Source organism: Oncorhynchus nerka, linkage group LG8 (genome assembly GCF_034236695.1).
Source record: "Oncorhynchus nerka isolate Pitt River linkage group LG8, Oner_Uvic_2.0, whole genome shotgun sequence".
Taxonomy (NCBI): Eukaryota; Metazoa; Chordata; class Actinopteri; order Salmoniformes; family Salmonidae; genus Oncorhynchus; species Oncorhynchus nerka.
This window is the reverse complement of record NC_088403.1, coordinates 48,070,496-48,086,761: the sequence shown is the minus strand read 5'-3', so window position 1 is coordinate 48,086,761 and position 16,266 is coordinate 48,070,496. Positions and strand designations below refer to the sequence as shown.

Sequence of the window (16,266 nt, the reverse complement as noted above, 5' to 3'; positions counted from 1 at the left end):
AACACTAGGTACTATCTGCACTTTTAGGCTTTTATGCGAGGTTAAGAAGTGCGTGTGTGTGTGTGTGCGTACGCCTGTGTGTTCTGAAAAACGACAAAAGAACACAGTACTTTAACAGTCCAGCACAGCTCCACTGGGGTATCCACAATGATTGTCCCACCACGTGTGTGTTCTCTGCTGTTGATGCCAGTGTGTATCAGAGGAGTTCATCTGGGTCTCACCGTCCCTCTCCTCACACATCCACAGTGAAGTGAGGAACCGTGATGGGCATCACTCTTTTCTCTCCATCCCCACCCTGGGGGAGCCTGGACAGCAGCCTGCTACACAAAAAGACAGAGAAAGGGAAAGAAAAGTGGGGAGACCACCAAAAGTCAGATTAAAGCCCGAGAGATCTCTGGGGAGCTAGGGCTTTTTAGACCTCACAACTCACCACCTGCTCTCCTCTCCCCCCCTTTAAAACCCAAAACACAGAGACCTAGAGTATCTCTAAATCACACCAGGCTTCTCTGTCTCTCTCTCAGTTTTTCTTCCTTATGCTCACTTACAATGCGATTTTTGTTTTACCTCAGCCATCACGCCATCACACACGCACGCACGCACACATGCACACACACACACACACACGCACACACACACGCACACACACGCACACTCACACACGCTTCACTCCCTCACTGTAGCTAAATGTCAGTACCATCCAGAGAACAGCACAGCACTGAGAAGGATTCGCCTGCAATGGCACATCTTTATAGAGTGGAACAAAGCTCAACCCTGACGCTGCCTCCGAAATGGCACCCAGTTCCCCAGTTAGCGCACTACTTTAAACCAGGGCCACTAAAGGGAATAGGGTGTCATTTCAGACACACCCAGAGTGTTTGACCTTCAACATGGTTGTATGTCGTTGGATATAAGGACCTTCTGCATTGACATTGTCCGTGTTAGTGTAATGCTGAGGCTAGCACTATCTGCCTATGGGACCAGGGGATTGGCTGTCTAATATGTATATGTCTATGTCTCTCTCGTGTGTGTGTGTGTGTGTGTGGGGGGGGGGGGGTATAGTCCCCCTAGACAGAGAATGATGAGCAGGCATTGATCAGCTGCCCAGCGTCCCCCTCCACTCCCTGAGCTGGCTGTGGATGTGAAAGATGAGGAAGACACACACACACACACCTACCTATATATCCACGCACACACATGCACGCGCCCTGGCATGCACACACACTGGACAGTCACTGGCAGCACATGGACTTTTTTTTTTAAATCAACCCTCACGTTTCCTTTCTGTTTGCTGTCTGATAAAAACCTTTTCCAACGTCTCCTGTTACCTGTGTCCTTCTTGGTCCATTTTACCGACCAGCCCTAAACCGTCCACCGTACTACTGTAGACAAACAGTCCATGTGCTTTACTCTTTACACCTCCCCTTTAACTGCCCCTTAGTGTATCCTACAATAATACAGTAGCATACTTCTTTCTCTCTCCCTCACTCGTGTGTCTCAACAGGAACACGTTGTGAATCTTAAAGACTATCTTTTTAAACAGGACCTCTTTAAAGGGGCATTTCTTCAAAGAGACATTTCTTCAAAGGGGACATTACTGAAAAACATAGTAACGCGCCATTCTCACATATGTTGGTGCTGGAGAATGTGAATATGAAGTTGAACAATTTTGAAATGTCCCTTTAAGTTAGGATCGTTTTTATAATGCAATAAGGGCAATGGGAGAAAACTAGGACACGCTAACACACAGGCACAAACACACAGACCCCCCTCCCAACACACACACACGTTAGCCAAACAAGCCTTTTTATAGACTCCTTTTCTCTTCAATCCATTTATCTTTTTAAAGAAGCAGTCCTGCTGTTATCACAGGGCTACTCTGGGAGCCCCTGAGGAGGAGGGACTGTCATGCTTAGCGACCCTGGGGGAGCCTGGACAGCAACCTGCTACACAAAAAGACAGAGAAAGGAAAAGAAAAGTGGGGAGACCACCAAAGTCAGATTAAAGCCCGAGAGATCTCTGGGGGATAATAGATATTGTTTTAGAGAGGTGGAGTGATGGTGGGATGGTGTGATGGAGGGTGGAGATGGAGTGATATGGGGATAGAGTGATGGAGAGATGGAGGGTGGGGATGGAGTGATATGGGGATAGAGTGATGGAGAGATGGAGGGTGGGGATGGAGTGATATGGGGATAGAGAGATGGAGGGTGGGGATGTAGAAATGGAGGGTGAGGATGGAGAGATGGAGGGTGGGGATGGAGTGATGGAGAGATGGAGGGTGGGGATGGAGAGATGGAGGGTGGGGATGGAGAGATGGAGGGTGGGGATGGAGAGATGGAGGGTGGGGATGGAGTGATGGAGGGTGGGGATGGAGAGATGGAGGGTGGGGATGGAGAGATGGAGGGTGAGGTTGGAGAGATGGAGGGTTGGGATGGAAAGATGGAGGGTGGGGATGGAGGGTGGGGATGGAGTGATGGAGAGATGGAGGGTGGGGATGGAGAGATGGAGGGTGGAGATGGAGGGTGGGGATGGAGTGATGGAGAGATGGAGGGTGGGGATGGAGAGATGGAGGGTGGGGATGGAGAGATGGAGGGTGGGGATGGAGAGATGGAGGGTGGGGATGGAGTGATGGAGAGATGGAGGGTGGGGATGGAGTGATGGAGAGATGGAGGGTGGGGATGGAGTGATGGAGAGATGGAGGGTGGGGATGGAGTTATATATGGGGATAGAGAGATGGAGGGTGGGGATGTAGAGATGGAGGGTGAGGATTGAGAGATGGAGGGTTGGGATGGAGAGATGGAGGGTGGGGATGGAGTGATATGGGGATAGAGAGATGGAGGGTGGGGATGTAGAGATGGAGAGATGGAGGGTTGGGATGGAGAGATTGAGGGTGAGGATGGAGAGATGGAGGGTTGGGATGGAGAGATGGAGAGATGGAGGGTGGGGATGGAGAGATGGAGGGTGGGGATAGAGAGGGAGATATGGGGATAGAGTGATGGAGAGGGAGATATGGGGATGGAGTGATGGAGAGATGGAAGGATTGATACTGTAGGCAGGAGCACAAACTATACTCATGCACAACACAAACAGAAGGTTAGTCACTAAACCGAAATGCTTCCCGCCCCTCCCTCTCTTCTCTTCTCCCTTTCTTTTTGTCAGTTCAGTGCAGATCTCTCCATTTTGAACTGGGAACGCGGTCAAACGAGGGTTTCATTTGGCTCAGGGGGAGGAATTACATCAGCCTGGGTCAATTACCCAGTTGTACACACACACACACACACACAATTACCCAGGACTTTTATTCCGTATTAATGAACACAGACTGGCAACACTGTGATACGTGTGAGGGAAAAAGACGCAGAGAGGGAGTGTACGGTAGCTTTGATCGAAGATGCAATCGGGGACGAAAGCAGAGAGGGGGAGGTGAGGAGGGGAGAGGTGGGTTGTCTTGGCAACCCTCCAGTGCTTCCTGTATTTTCCTGTCAGCGTGTCAAAGACCACATCCATTTGCCTTCCCACTATACTCTGAATGAGGGGATTAGCAAGAGCTCAGTTCCAGCTATTTATAACTTATGAGGCAGAGAGAGAGAGACAGAGGGAGTGAGAGAGAGACAGTGAAAGATAGAGGGAGTGAGAGTGTGTGTGTGTGTGCGTGCGTGCGTGCGTGCGTGCGTTTGCATGTGTGTACGTGCGTGCATATCTGTGTGTGTGTGCGTGTGTTCATCTCTGTCTGTATGTGTGTGTGTGTGTGTATGTATTGTATGCGTGTGTGTGTGTGGGGGGGAAGTCACATGATTGTGACGTTGTCCTCTGTCTCGCCATTACGCCATTGTCACATTCACCTGGATATTGTGTCGGCTTCCTCTCTCTCTCTCTCTCTCTCTCTCTCTCTCTCTCTCTCTCTCTCTCTCTCTCTCTCTCTCTCTCGTTCTCTCTTTATTCAACTCTCACATTCTCTCCTTCATGCCGTACCCCCCTTTTCTTCCCCCATATCCCCACCATCTTGCTCTCCTCCCCCCCTCCCCAACACAGCTCTCTTCCCAGCTCTTTCTACATGGTCACCCCCTTTCATTCGTGCTAACTTAAGGGGAAAACCACACCACCATCCAATCTCCAATCTTCAACATTCGATTTGGATGAGCAGTGAAGATAGAAATTGGATTTTTATAACAGACACTGTATTTAGATCTCATACCATCCCTATATAGTTTAATACGGTTCCATTTAAGGAATCAAGATCTATCGTACTAAGATCTATACCAACTGCCCCAGTTTTTTTTTAACCTTGAAAACAAGAAAGAATATATATGTTGAGATAGTTATAGAAGAAAGTAGCTATACACAGCCTGCCTCCAAAATAACACTCTATTCCCTACGTAGTGCCATACATTTAACCACAGCCCTATGGGCCCTTGTCAAAAGCATTACACTAAATAGGCTACAGGGTACCATTTATGACACAGCCACAGTTTATTCTTGTGATGCTTAATAAGTTCCGCGAGGGACTCAAGGAGTCTTTGAATGTATCATTACTGATTCGACATCAGTTATCCATCTGTGTGGAGAGAAATTGAGAGGGAACAGATTGAGAGAATAGCCGTGTTCAATGCATCCATTGTCACTTGTTCTTGAATTCACCTTGGGAGAGAAGAAACTCATGTAAGTCTGTGAGATGTTTTTGGTAGAAATGTCGGCATAGGTCTCCTCTAGTGATATTCTGATGATTTAATAATTGTATTGGTTTTCCTCAAGGCTGCCTATCTTTGACACACACACGCACACACACGCACACTGCATCATAGCCCACATATCTCTCTCATCGGTCTAATCGTTCACTGTTTTTCACACTCACTCCCCTTCTGTCTTTCGCTTCCATCTAGCTCTCTATCTCTCTATCTCTCTTCTCTCTCTCTCTCTCTCTCTCTCTTCTCTCTATCTCTCTTCTCTCTCTCTCTCTCTCTCTCTCTCTCTCTCTCCCTCTTTCTCTCTCTCTCTTTCTCTCGCTCTCTCCCTCTTTCTCTCTCTCTCTTTCTCTCGCTCTCTCTCTCTTTCTTGCTCTCTCTCTCTTTCTCCACCCTTCTCTCTCTCCCTCTCCCCCCTATCTCCCCCTCTCTATTTTTCTCCTTTCTCTCCCCCCTCTCTCTCTCTCTCTCTCTTTCTCTTTGTCTGTCTCTCTCTCTTCGTGGCTCAAAGGGCCATCTCTTCAGAGCTTGCTGTAGCTGAGGTGACTAGTGGCTGTGAATGCAAATGAGCCTAACCCCTTATCCCCCCACACACACACACACACACACACAGCGGCGGCCCTGCCAGAGTCCACTGCTCACAGTGCCTCCCAGAGTGCTGAATGGAGGGGCAGAAACAGAGAGAATAGTTTTATTTTTAAAGACAGGGGATAGATAGAGAGAAGGCTGTTATCTAAAGGTAGACCTCCATCAGTGTATCACCGTCGTAGACAAACTGTCGACATGTAGCCGACAGAACAACACATATGAAGTCAATACTATGGCTCCAAGCCCCTGACCCTCAGGTAATGAACAAACAGACGTACTGTACCCTGTGCTGTTCAGGGAACACAATGAATGACTAGAGGATGTTAATCGATGGCCTGCTGAACTAGCTACACACTAAACACACGCACACGCACACACATACACACACACACACATACACACACACACACACACACACACACACACACACACACACAGGAGGGTAAGTATCTGTCTACAACAATCTTCCAGGCCTTTGAGCTAGAATTGACCCCCCCCCCCCCCTTTTTTTTTGTTTCCAATCTCTTCACTGCCCCAGTGTGCTGGGTGGGTATTAAAAACCATTTTTCATATAGAGACAGTGTCCCTGTGCAGCCCTCTAGGGTAGAATACACGTTTATGAGGCAGGGACCAGGGAGAGTGATGGAGTGAGGGACGGAGAGAGCAGGGAAGAGAGGGGGGGTGAAACAAAGGAGAGGAAAAGAAAGTTAGAGAGACAACCTGGCAGTTCTATCTCTTTCTACATTTCCTTCCCACGTTCCCTTGATATTACCTTGAATTTGATAAAAAAAAAGGGGGAAAAATAACTATGTCCTTCAAGCGTTGCCAAAAGACTAAACGTCACAAAACACACACAACCCGTTCCAAAAGGCTCCGAACGCAGCTCGAATCTATCTGATTTAGAAGACACGTTCTGTTTGATTGGAATAGGATTTAGGGCATCGCTACCCAGAGACGGAGGATAAATATTGTCCCTCAAAATGGGGTAGATTACCCGGTAAACCCCCAGATTAGTCCCTCTGCTGGGGAGGAACACAGGGATCACACTAAGACACAGGCAGGGCCAAACATGACAGACACATGACAGAGACATGGCAGACACACAGACGAAGGCACGAATGCACAGACACACATAGACACGTGGCAGCTACAGACACATATGCATGCATGGCAGTTGCACATACACACTCGCCGAGAGCGAGAGAGGCACACACATTGTGGCTGTGGCTGTTGCATGGGGAGAAAATGGCTTTAACCTTCATGCCTTCTCAGTCGTCACCGTTCTGTAAATGTCACTATCTGGCTACCTGCCGCTTTCTCTCTCTCTCTTCCTTTCTCTTTCTCTCTCGCTCTCTCCCTTTCTCTCTCTCTTTCTTTCTCTTTCTCTCTTTCAAAATTAAAATTATACTTACTCTTTCTCTCTCTCTTCCTTTCCCTTTCTCTCTTTCTCTCTCTCAAAATTGAAATTATACTTTCTCTCACAACATTGAAATTATACTCTCTCTTTCTCTCTCTCTCAACATTTAAATTATACTCCCTCTCAACATTTAAATTATACTCTCTCTCAACATTTTAATTATACTCTCTCTCTTTCTCAACATTGAAATGATACTCTCTCTCTCCCTCTCTTTCTGCCTCTCATTCTCTCTTCCTCTCTCTCTCTCTCTCTCCCTCTCTTCCTCTCTCTCTCTTCTACACTGTTTCAACCCCCCTTTTCACCTCCCATTCTCATACCATTATGAATATAAGTATGTTTCACACTGGCTATCTTAGTTTCAAATACTCCTTATTAGCTTCCTTTTTTTCTCACCTTTTATCTCCACACGGTCTATTTCTGAACTTCTCTCTTTTCCACCCTTCTCCACTCCTCTCTTTCAAATGAGCTCTTTCTACACCCATCTCTGTTTCTACTTCCCTCTATTCAAACGGCAATCTGTCCTGGTGTCTCACCTTGCTTCCTACCTCATTCACGCCATCACTCTCCCCTTCTCTCGTTCCCACTCTATTCAAAGACACATCTGTGTTAGTGTCCCTTGTTCCCTGATCTCTCTCTCGCTCGCTTTCTTCTCTCTCTTCAGCAAGACTAGATCTAGAATTCTCAGACACTGTTGAAGCATTGAGACAAATGGGGGACTTTAATCTCAGGCTGGAACACTGGACAACAAATAGAGATGCCAGATCTACCCATGTTATTCAGTAACCTCAACAGTCTTTCTAAATGGTCTTTCTCAAATAATGAGTGTATTTCAGGCCAGATTGAATGCCTTCTGTCCCTACAACTGAACCAGGCAGACTAAACCAATTGAATCATACTTGGTGATTTTTCCACACGTAGTGTATCTAAATATACTATGAATAAATAGCATCGGAGATAGCGTCATGGTACACACACAGAGTGGCCATCTGCTGACAAGGCGTGCGCCACAGAATGGGTGGGCGGCCGACACACTCTTTCATATGGAGGAGAAGGGGTGAGGAAGGGGGAGCCTGGGAGAGAGAAGCATCATGTGTGAGTCATCATAAACAAAACACTGACCCGCTGTCACGTTACTCATACTACTGAGAGACGAGAAACACACACACACTCCCTCCCCTGTACTCCTCTCAGTCCAACGTCCATCATTCATCTTTTTAGTTCACTTACAACCTGTCAGTGACGCTCCCATCCACTCGTACATCAACTTTACACTCACACTGCTGTCTGCTGAATTACATTGTCAACACCTAGACTATACTTACTCTTAGTCTGTGGGGCTAGCCTGCACATATTAATAGATGTACGTGCACACACCATGCGCACACTGTCAGTACACAAATTCACTCTGACACACACACACACATACACAGACACACACAGACACACACACACACACACACACACACACACATACAGGTTGGTGCGGACACACAAAACATAGACAGATTCATACACACACACACAGACAGAGACTCTCTTACACACACACACACGCACACACACATACACTTTGCAAACTGGAAACCATACATCCTGAGGATGCATTCATTGTAGCTGGGGATTTTAACAAGGCTAATCTGAAAACAAGACTCCCTAAATTGTATCAGCATATCGATTGCGCAACCAGGGCTGGAAAAACCTTGGATCATTGTTACTCTAACTTCCGCGACGCATATAAGGCCCTGCCCCGCCCTCCTTTCGGAAAAGCTGACCACAACTCCATTTTGTTGATCCCTGCCTACAGACAGAAACTAAAACAAGTAGCTCCCACGCTGAGGTCTGTCCAACGCTGGTCCGACCAAGCTGATTCCACACTCCAAGACTGCTTCCATCGCGTGGACAGGGATATGTTTCGTATTGCGTCAGATAACAACATTGACGAATACGCTGATTCGGTGTGCAAGTTCATTAGAACGTGCGTTGAAGATGTCGTTCCCATAGCAACGATTAAAACATTCCCTAACCAGAAACCGTGGATTGATGACAGCATTCGCGTGAAACTGAAAGCGTGAACCACTGCTTTTAATCAGGGCAAGGTGACTGGTAACATTACCGAATACAAACAGTGCAGCTATTTCCTCCGCAAGGCTATCAAACAAGCTAAGCGTCAGTATAGAGACAAAGTAGAATCTCAATTCAACGGCTCAGACACAAGAGGTATGTGGCAGGGTCTACAGTCAATCACGGACTACAAGAAGAAAACCAGCCCAGTCACGGACCAGGATGTCTTGCTCCCAGGCAGACTAAATAACTTTTTTGCCCGCTTTGAGGACAATACAGTGCCACTGACACGGCCTGCAACGAAAACATGCGGACTCTCCTTCACTGCAGCCGAGGTGAGTAAAACATTTAAATGTGTTAACCCTCGCAAGGCCCAGACGGCATCCCCAGCCGCGCCCTCAGAGCATGCGCAGACCAGCTGGCCGGTGTGTTTACGGACATATTCAATCAATCCCTATACCAGTCTGCTGTTCCCACATGCTTCAAGAGGGCCACCATTGTTCCTGTTCCCAAGAAAGCTAAGGTAACTGAGCTAAACGACTACCGCCCCGTAGCACTCACTTCAGTCATCATGAAGTGCTTTGAGAGACTAGTCAAGGACCATATCACCTCCACCCTACCTGACACCCTAGACCCACTCTAATTTGCTTACCGCCCAAATAGGTCCACAGACGATGCAATCTCAACCACACTGCACACTGCCCTAACCCATCTGGACAAGAGGAATACCTATGTGAGAATGCTGTTCATCGACTACAGCTCGGCATTCAACACCATAGTACCCTCCAAGCTCGTCATCAAGCTCGAGACCCTGGGTCTCGACCCCGCCCTGTGCAACTGGGTACTGGACTTCCTGACGGGCCGCCCCCAGGTGGTGAGGGTAGGCAACAACATCTCCACCCCGTTGATCCTCAACACTGGGGCCCCACAAGGGTGCGTTCTGAGCCCTCTCCTGTACTCCCTGTTCACCCACGACTGCGTGGCCACGCACGCCTCCAACTCAATCATCAAGTTTGCGGACGACACAACAGTGGTAGGCTTGATTACCAACAACGACGGGATGGCCTACAGGGAGGAGGTGAGGGCCCTCGGAGTGTGGTGTCAGGAAAATAACCTCACACTCAACGTCAACAAAACTAAGGAGATTATTGTGGACTTCAGGAAACAGCAGAGGGAACACCCCCCTATCCACATCGATGGAACAGTAGTGGAGAGGGTAGTAAGTTTTAAGTTCCTCGGCATACACATCACAGACAAACTGAATTGGTCCACTCACACAGACAGCATCGTGAAGAAGGCGCAGCAGCGCCTCTTCAACCTCAGGAGGCTGAAGAAATTCGGCTTGTCACCAAAAGCACTCACAAACTTCTACAGATGCACAATCGAGAGCATCCTGGCGGGCTGTATCACCGCCTGGTACGGCAACTGCTCCGCCCACAACCGTAAGGCTCTCCAGAGGGTAGTGAGGTCTGCACAACGCATCACCGGGGGCAAACTACCTGCCCTCCAGGACACCTACACCACCCGATGTTACAGGAAGGCCATAAAGATCATCAAGGACAACAACCACCCGAGCCACTGCCTGTTCACCCCGCTATCATCCAGAAGGCGAGGTCAGTACAGGTGCATCAAAGCTGGGACCGAGAGACTGAAAAACAGCTTCTATCTCAAGGCCATCAGACTGTTAAACAGCCACCACTAACATTGAGTGGCTGCTGCCAACACACTGACACTGACTCAACTCCAGCCACTTTAATAATGGGAATTTATGTAAAATATATCACTAGCCACTTTAAACAATGCTACCTAATATAATGTTACATACCCTACATTATTCATCTCATATGCATACGTATATACTGTACTCTATATCATCGACTGCATCCTTATGTAATACATGTATCACTAGCCACTAACTATGCCACTTTGTTTACATACTCATCTCATATGTATATACTGTACTCGATACCATCTACTGTATCTTGCCTATGGTGCTCTGTACCATCACTCATTCGTATATCTTTATGTACATATTATTTATCCCCTTACACTGTGTATAAGACAGTAGTTTTGGAATTGTTAGTTAGATTACTTGTTGGTTATTACTGCATTGTCGGAACTAGAAGCACAAGCATTTCGCTACACTCGCATCTGCTAACCATGTGTATGTGACAAATAAAATTTGATTTGATTTGGGTGGTGTGGCTGATGTGAGTGTCCATACTGTAGCTGTAGCTATAGCTGGGGGGGGGGGGGGGAGACTGCGGTGCTGTGTGTGTGTGTGTGTGTGTGTGTGTGTGTGTGTGTGTGTGTGTGTGTGTGTGTGTGTGTGTGTGTGTGTGTGTGTGTGTGTGTGCGCGTGTGTGTGTGGTTAGAGGTGGAAGTAGAGCTTAGTTAAAATATGATGTAACCTGGTTCACAGTCAGTGAGATACTTAGCACCAGCCCTGGGTACAACTACGATTCAAAATCATTTCAAAATACTTTAGCTGTGCTTGATTGAGCTTGCCTGGCTCTATGGAACCAATAGAATGTTCAGAACACGGCAAACCCCACCCGTATGGCACTCCAGGCAGGCCAGAGCAAACGCTTAAAGGTCCCGAACAGTCATTCTGATTCCCATGTAAAATAGCCTTTTGAGTGACTAAAGTGTTGCCCATAATATTTCGGGGGGATAGAAATGTACATTTCTCTCATGGCTAACTACCAGGAACTTTGAAAAGACAGGCTGAGTGGGCGGGGACTTTATATTCATGAGCTCAGCTTGATCGACAGCTCTTTGAAACACCTACGTCTGCAAACCTTGATGCAGTGAGCAGTGTTGCAGCAAATTTGGTGATCCACAAAGCAACTCAACATTGAAATTGCGTCAATGACGTGATTTTTTTTGTAAACATCTCCCATTTGGCCTCTTGTGTCAACGGAAATGTTGACTTGACAACTGCTTCGAAGTTTTGAACAACCCTTTCCCCCTTTTGTACCATGCTGGCTGAAGACCTAGCTAGTCAGTAACTAGCGAACATCTTAAGTATCTGTGCCATATACGTATCTCTGCTGACACCCTACAGTCAAATTGCTGCACCAGTAGAGTAGCTATCTAGCTATATAAACCACGCCTACCTCCGCAAACACGCCTTCTCCGATGTTGGTTACAAGGCGGGGCTTATTTAAATTAGGTAAGAGAATATCATGTTACCATTGGTGTATTAAATTGAGAGTTAGGGTGATGTCACCCTATCCCCTTAATAATCCCGCCCCTTAATTAATAATCCAAGTGTTTGACAAGGGGGAGGGGACCAGTAACTTTATGATCAAAGTATTTGAACCCAGGTTTGTTCTGCCCTGAGACAACCTGCAAAACAGAGAGAGATGAAGAGGAAAGTAAAGGTGAAAAGAAGGTATATTTGGAGAAAGAGAAGGGTGAAAAAGAGGGGGAGGTCATAGAGGAGGAGGGGCTGTAATGGAACAGAGGACTGTGGTCGTTTTTCTTCATTAACTACACAGTCAATTGTACAATTGTCAATTACTGTATCATGATGGATGTCAAAAGTGTTTCCAATAACATTCTAACACTCTACCCTACAAACAAACCCTGTTATTGTTTCATTTTATACTTGTTCTTAGCACTTCACAAAATTACTTCTGGCAAAGCTTTTCTTCTACTTTCTCTGCCCTAAAATGCTGCGGTAAACACTGATGATGCCTCTTAACTTCTCCGAGTGACTTTAAGATGCCTAAATACAGGGGACTGTATGAGTGAGCCATTCATTGACTGGGGCTTTTCCATCTGTTGTGCATACAGTTTTCTCTCTTTTTACAGTTTATAAATAGGCCTCTTGTTATGCTGAATGACGTGCATACAGGATATGTCAGACAGGTTGACACGCTGGATTTAATTTGCACAGCTGCATCCAACCATCGTCATGAAGGGTTGCAAATTCTGCAGGTTTTACCAAACGTTTTACATTCGTTAACAGTTTTACCATCCTTTCAATTGATTATTTTTTCCCCCAGGTGATTATTTCAATCTGAGGATAACCTTCTCTCAACCCTGTTAACCATACCATCACACACTCTTATGGATGTCTATATACAGACTTATCAATACGCTATAACCACTCTGTGGCCTCCAATATATTTACCTTATTCAACCCCATGTGAAGCCGTAACCCATGCACACAGTACAGGCATTCCTTGAACGAGTTGTATTTGCCAAGCATTTACCTCTAGCTAACCGTAATCGTATCCTTAGATCAGTTTCCGGGCTGCAATAAGTTAACGACATTTATTTGGATATTTTTGAGCTGTCACTGCAGTTACACATAACTTCATTGGATTACAAATCACAGAGACAGACAGACTTCCTGGTTGTCAGCATATCAGAGGTAGCTGTAATCCCAACAGCAGATGGTGCTTCCTGTTAGCCCAGGCCTCTTTCCTGATTGGCCCCTTCCCTGATTGCTGTTTTGCATATCACAACATTAGTTCCTCAGCAGCAAACTTTCACCGATTGGGGAGAGAAGAAGAGAGGAGGGGAGGAGAGAAGCATGCCTTTCTGTTCTCTCTCCTTCTTCTCCATCTATCTCTCTCCCTCTCTACCTCTCCCCCTCTCCTCCATTTGCCAAGAATAGCTGGTGGGCAGATGCGGATCGAATTACATGCACATTTTACCCACCACACAGCACACACTCCGTTAACTAGCATCAAGCTACATGTCATTTCTAATTGACACACAGCCTGTTGTGCGCTATACATGTAATGACATATTCACTAGGGGGATAACTTTGAGGGTTACATCTAAGCCACACACACACACACACACACACACACTGCATACCTTTGTCTCCGGTTTTGGAACGCATGTTTAACATGATTTCTCATCATTACAGGTTCCTTCCATTGTGTCTCTCTCGCTAGAGATGGCTGACGAATAAAGATATCATTTGGTTGTGTGTTTTAACCCCCAAAAAACATTTAATCTAGTGTGCTCATATTATTTATGTTGCAGTACCAATCATTGTGGGAACTGTAGTGACAGAGGGAAAAGGAATGGGGGGGTATCAGGGTTTGTGTGAAGAAAATGTCACGCTATTCATGAATCACAACAGGGGGTTAATCGTGTTATTGTAGGTTACGGTTGAGGGCGTCTTGACGAGGCCCACCTCTCCTCTTTGGTACCTCTCTATGCCCGATGGTCCTTTTTTTGGGGTTCTGAGGGGGGAAAGGGGAGGGTAAGGGTGGGTGTTGAGTTTCTAACCACAGGACGTCACTCTCTATTTCCCCTTCCATAGATTTTTACTATGGTCCCCTGAAGCCAGAAATACAACTTGAACACAAGTAACAAAACATGGGTTCAGAAAGGGCAGCACAACCAATAAGCAACTAGTTAACGGCCACGGACAACTCATTTATCCGTTTCTCCCGGGTGAGACGGAGTGCTGGATCTTCAGACATAGGGGCTCCTTCTTTTCTCTTGACAAAAGCGTTTTGTTGTCTTTTCTTATAATGTGTCTGTGATGCTGCGCTTTTGTTTTGTTTTTTTTGGTCCTCTTTTCAAAAAGAGAAAAGAAAAAAACATGACGACCTCTTGCTGATTTGTCTTTTTTGCTCTTCTTTTCTTTTTTGATTTTTTTCTTTGCGTTTTTTTTTGCCAGTAATCTTTTTTGAATTTTCTCTTTTCTCTTTTTCCCTCCCTTTTTTTCTTGCACCCTAGGTCCGCTCACAAAAAAACACGATGAGTCTACAATGAACAGACCGAGAGATGAAGGTATTTTTGCGTTGCATGTTTTTCCTTTTTTCTTGTTTTTAAAATATTTTTGGGGATATGTAGTTAGAGCCATTGATTAGCTATGAGATATAAGATATACATTTACATATATATATATATACAATGTGTTGGTGTTGCTGTCTGTGTTGACTTAGTATCTTCACATTCATTTAGAATACAAAAGAACACACATTCTATTCAGTCAGTCTGTGAGAAAAAGCATTAGCTTAATAACAGTTTGATGACAGGCCTTGGCCAATATAATAGTTATGAAATCAACATTGTGTCGTCTCTACAGTTGATTTATTATAGACAAAGACATATTGACTGACTGACTGACTAGGCAGGGAGACAACAACTTTCTGCCATCATCATTACAGCTGAAACGTTCTAGAAACATGGCTAATGGTTGGACCATTGTGCATGGGCCTAGCTTCACAGGTCAAGGTGAGAAGAGCGTTATTAGGTGAGTCAAATAGAGAAAGAGAGGGAGAAATGGAAGAAAGACCGTATTCCCCTGTTTATCAGAATGATCTCTTCCTGGTGACTTTTCTCAATAGAAAGAGACACAACAACACTGGCTGCTGTCAATATGATGGATTATCTTCTTCTTACAGCTCATTTTGAGTACGAAAGGGAATCTTTTTCTCTTGGGTGTTCTTTTGATATTTCTTGGGTCTTTTTTTTATGTGAAAGTTGTGGAAAGTTGGGGGAAAGGGAGTTTCTCTTTGCTCAGACATATTGTCACAGCCCCAACGTTGACCTGGCTACTAGATGCCTGTTTATGGGCCAACTTCCGATGCTTCGTTACCTTCGTGAAAGGACCGTTTTACTATAGCACACCTTTCTTTAGAAAATACAGATACTTAGGCCTCATAACATCCAAATGTCAAATCCTAACCCATACCTATGTATTAGACCTTCTCCCATGTCACCTTCCAAGTACACGGAAACAAACTAATAAATAACTCACTCCCGGAGGCCATTCAAGGAGCATTTCACTTCTGTTTACAAAGTTGCAGATAGAAATGTAATATGTAGAGCTGAAATGATACCTTTATTTGCCAGATATTCATGTCAGACTGAAGGCAGAATCATCATACATCGAAAGAGATTGTTGTTCGATGTCGGGACTTCCTGAATAAGGCCCTGGGTGCATCCCATCTTCTTTCTGCTTAAGTGTATACTCGTTCACTAGTTCCCACAAACCTTAAAGCATTGGATTGGTGAAGGCATTAGCTAGTGGGAGTTTACACCATATTTCTTCATACCAGTCATTCCTTTCAAATCAGTAAAGGGAAGTGAACAAGTGCACACTTTGGGACAGAGGAGAGATAATTGGGACATAGCCCAAGTATGAGTACTACTGTAACATCTTCTTCCTGTTAATATCCTTCTGACTTCCTGTTACGACTAAGTGTCCCGTCAGTGCTATATCACCTAAGTGGACCCTTGGGGCCAATCCCAAATAGTCCCCTATGCACTTATAGAGATCTGAGAGAATTTGATTGGTATAAGCAATATGGTGTAACTTCCACCTAACCTATCAGAGGGCAAGGTGGAGCTACTACCAGTTTGATTACACCTGTCAGTCCCTCTCGTATCTCCACAAGTGCATAGGGCGCAGGGTTTAGGGGACGATTTAGGATGGGGACCTTCAATGGCCCAGTTCAGTTTCTCTGTACAAAGCAGCCTTTTTATTGAAGAATGTCAATGCTTAGCAGGAGAAACCATTTCTAGTTTGAATGGGTGAAC

At 45.7% G+C, this 16,266-nt stretch overlaps 1 protein-coding gene across 1 annotated transcript in view; it reads left to right on the top strand.

Annotated features, from left to right (window-relative positions):
- The window catches only part of nlgn2a (neuroligin 2a), a 207,252-nt gene that overhangs the window by 82,336 nt on the left and 108,650 nt on the right, over window positions 1-16,266 (top strand). Inside the window, exon 3 of the mRNA XM_029666732.2 lies at window positions 14,458-14,511. Within this exon, the coding sequence (XP_029522592.2) occupies window positions 14,458-14,511 (54 nt within the window). The remainder of the gene's footprint in view (window positions 1-14,457; window positions 14,512-16,266) is intronic.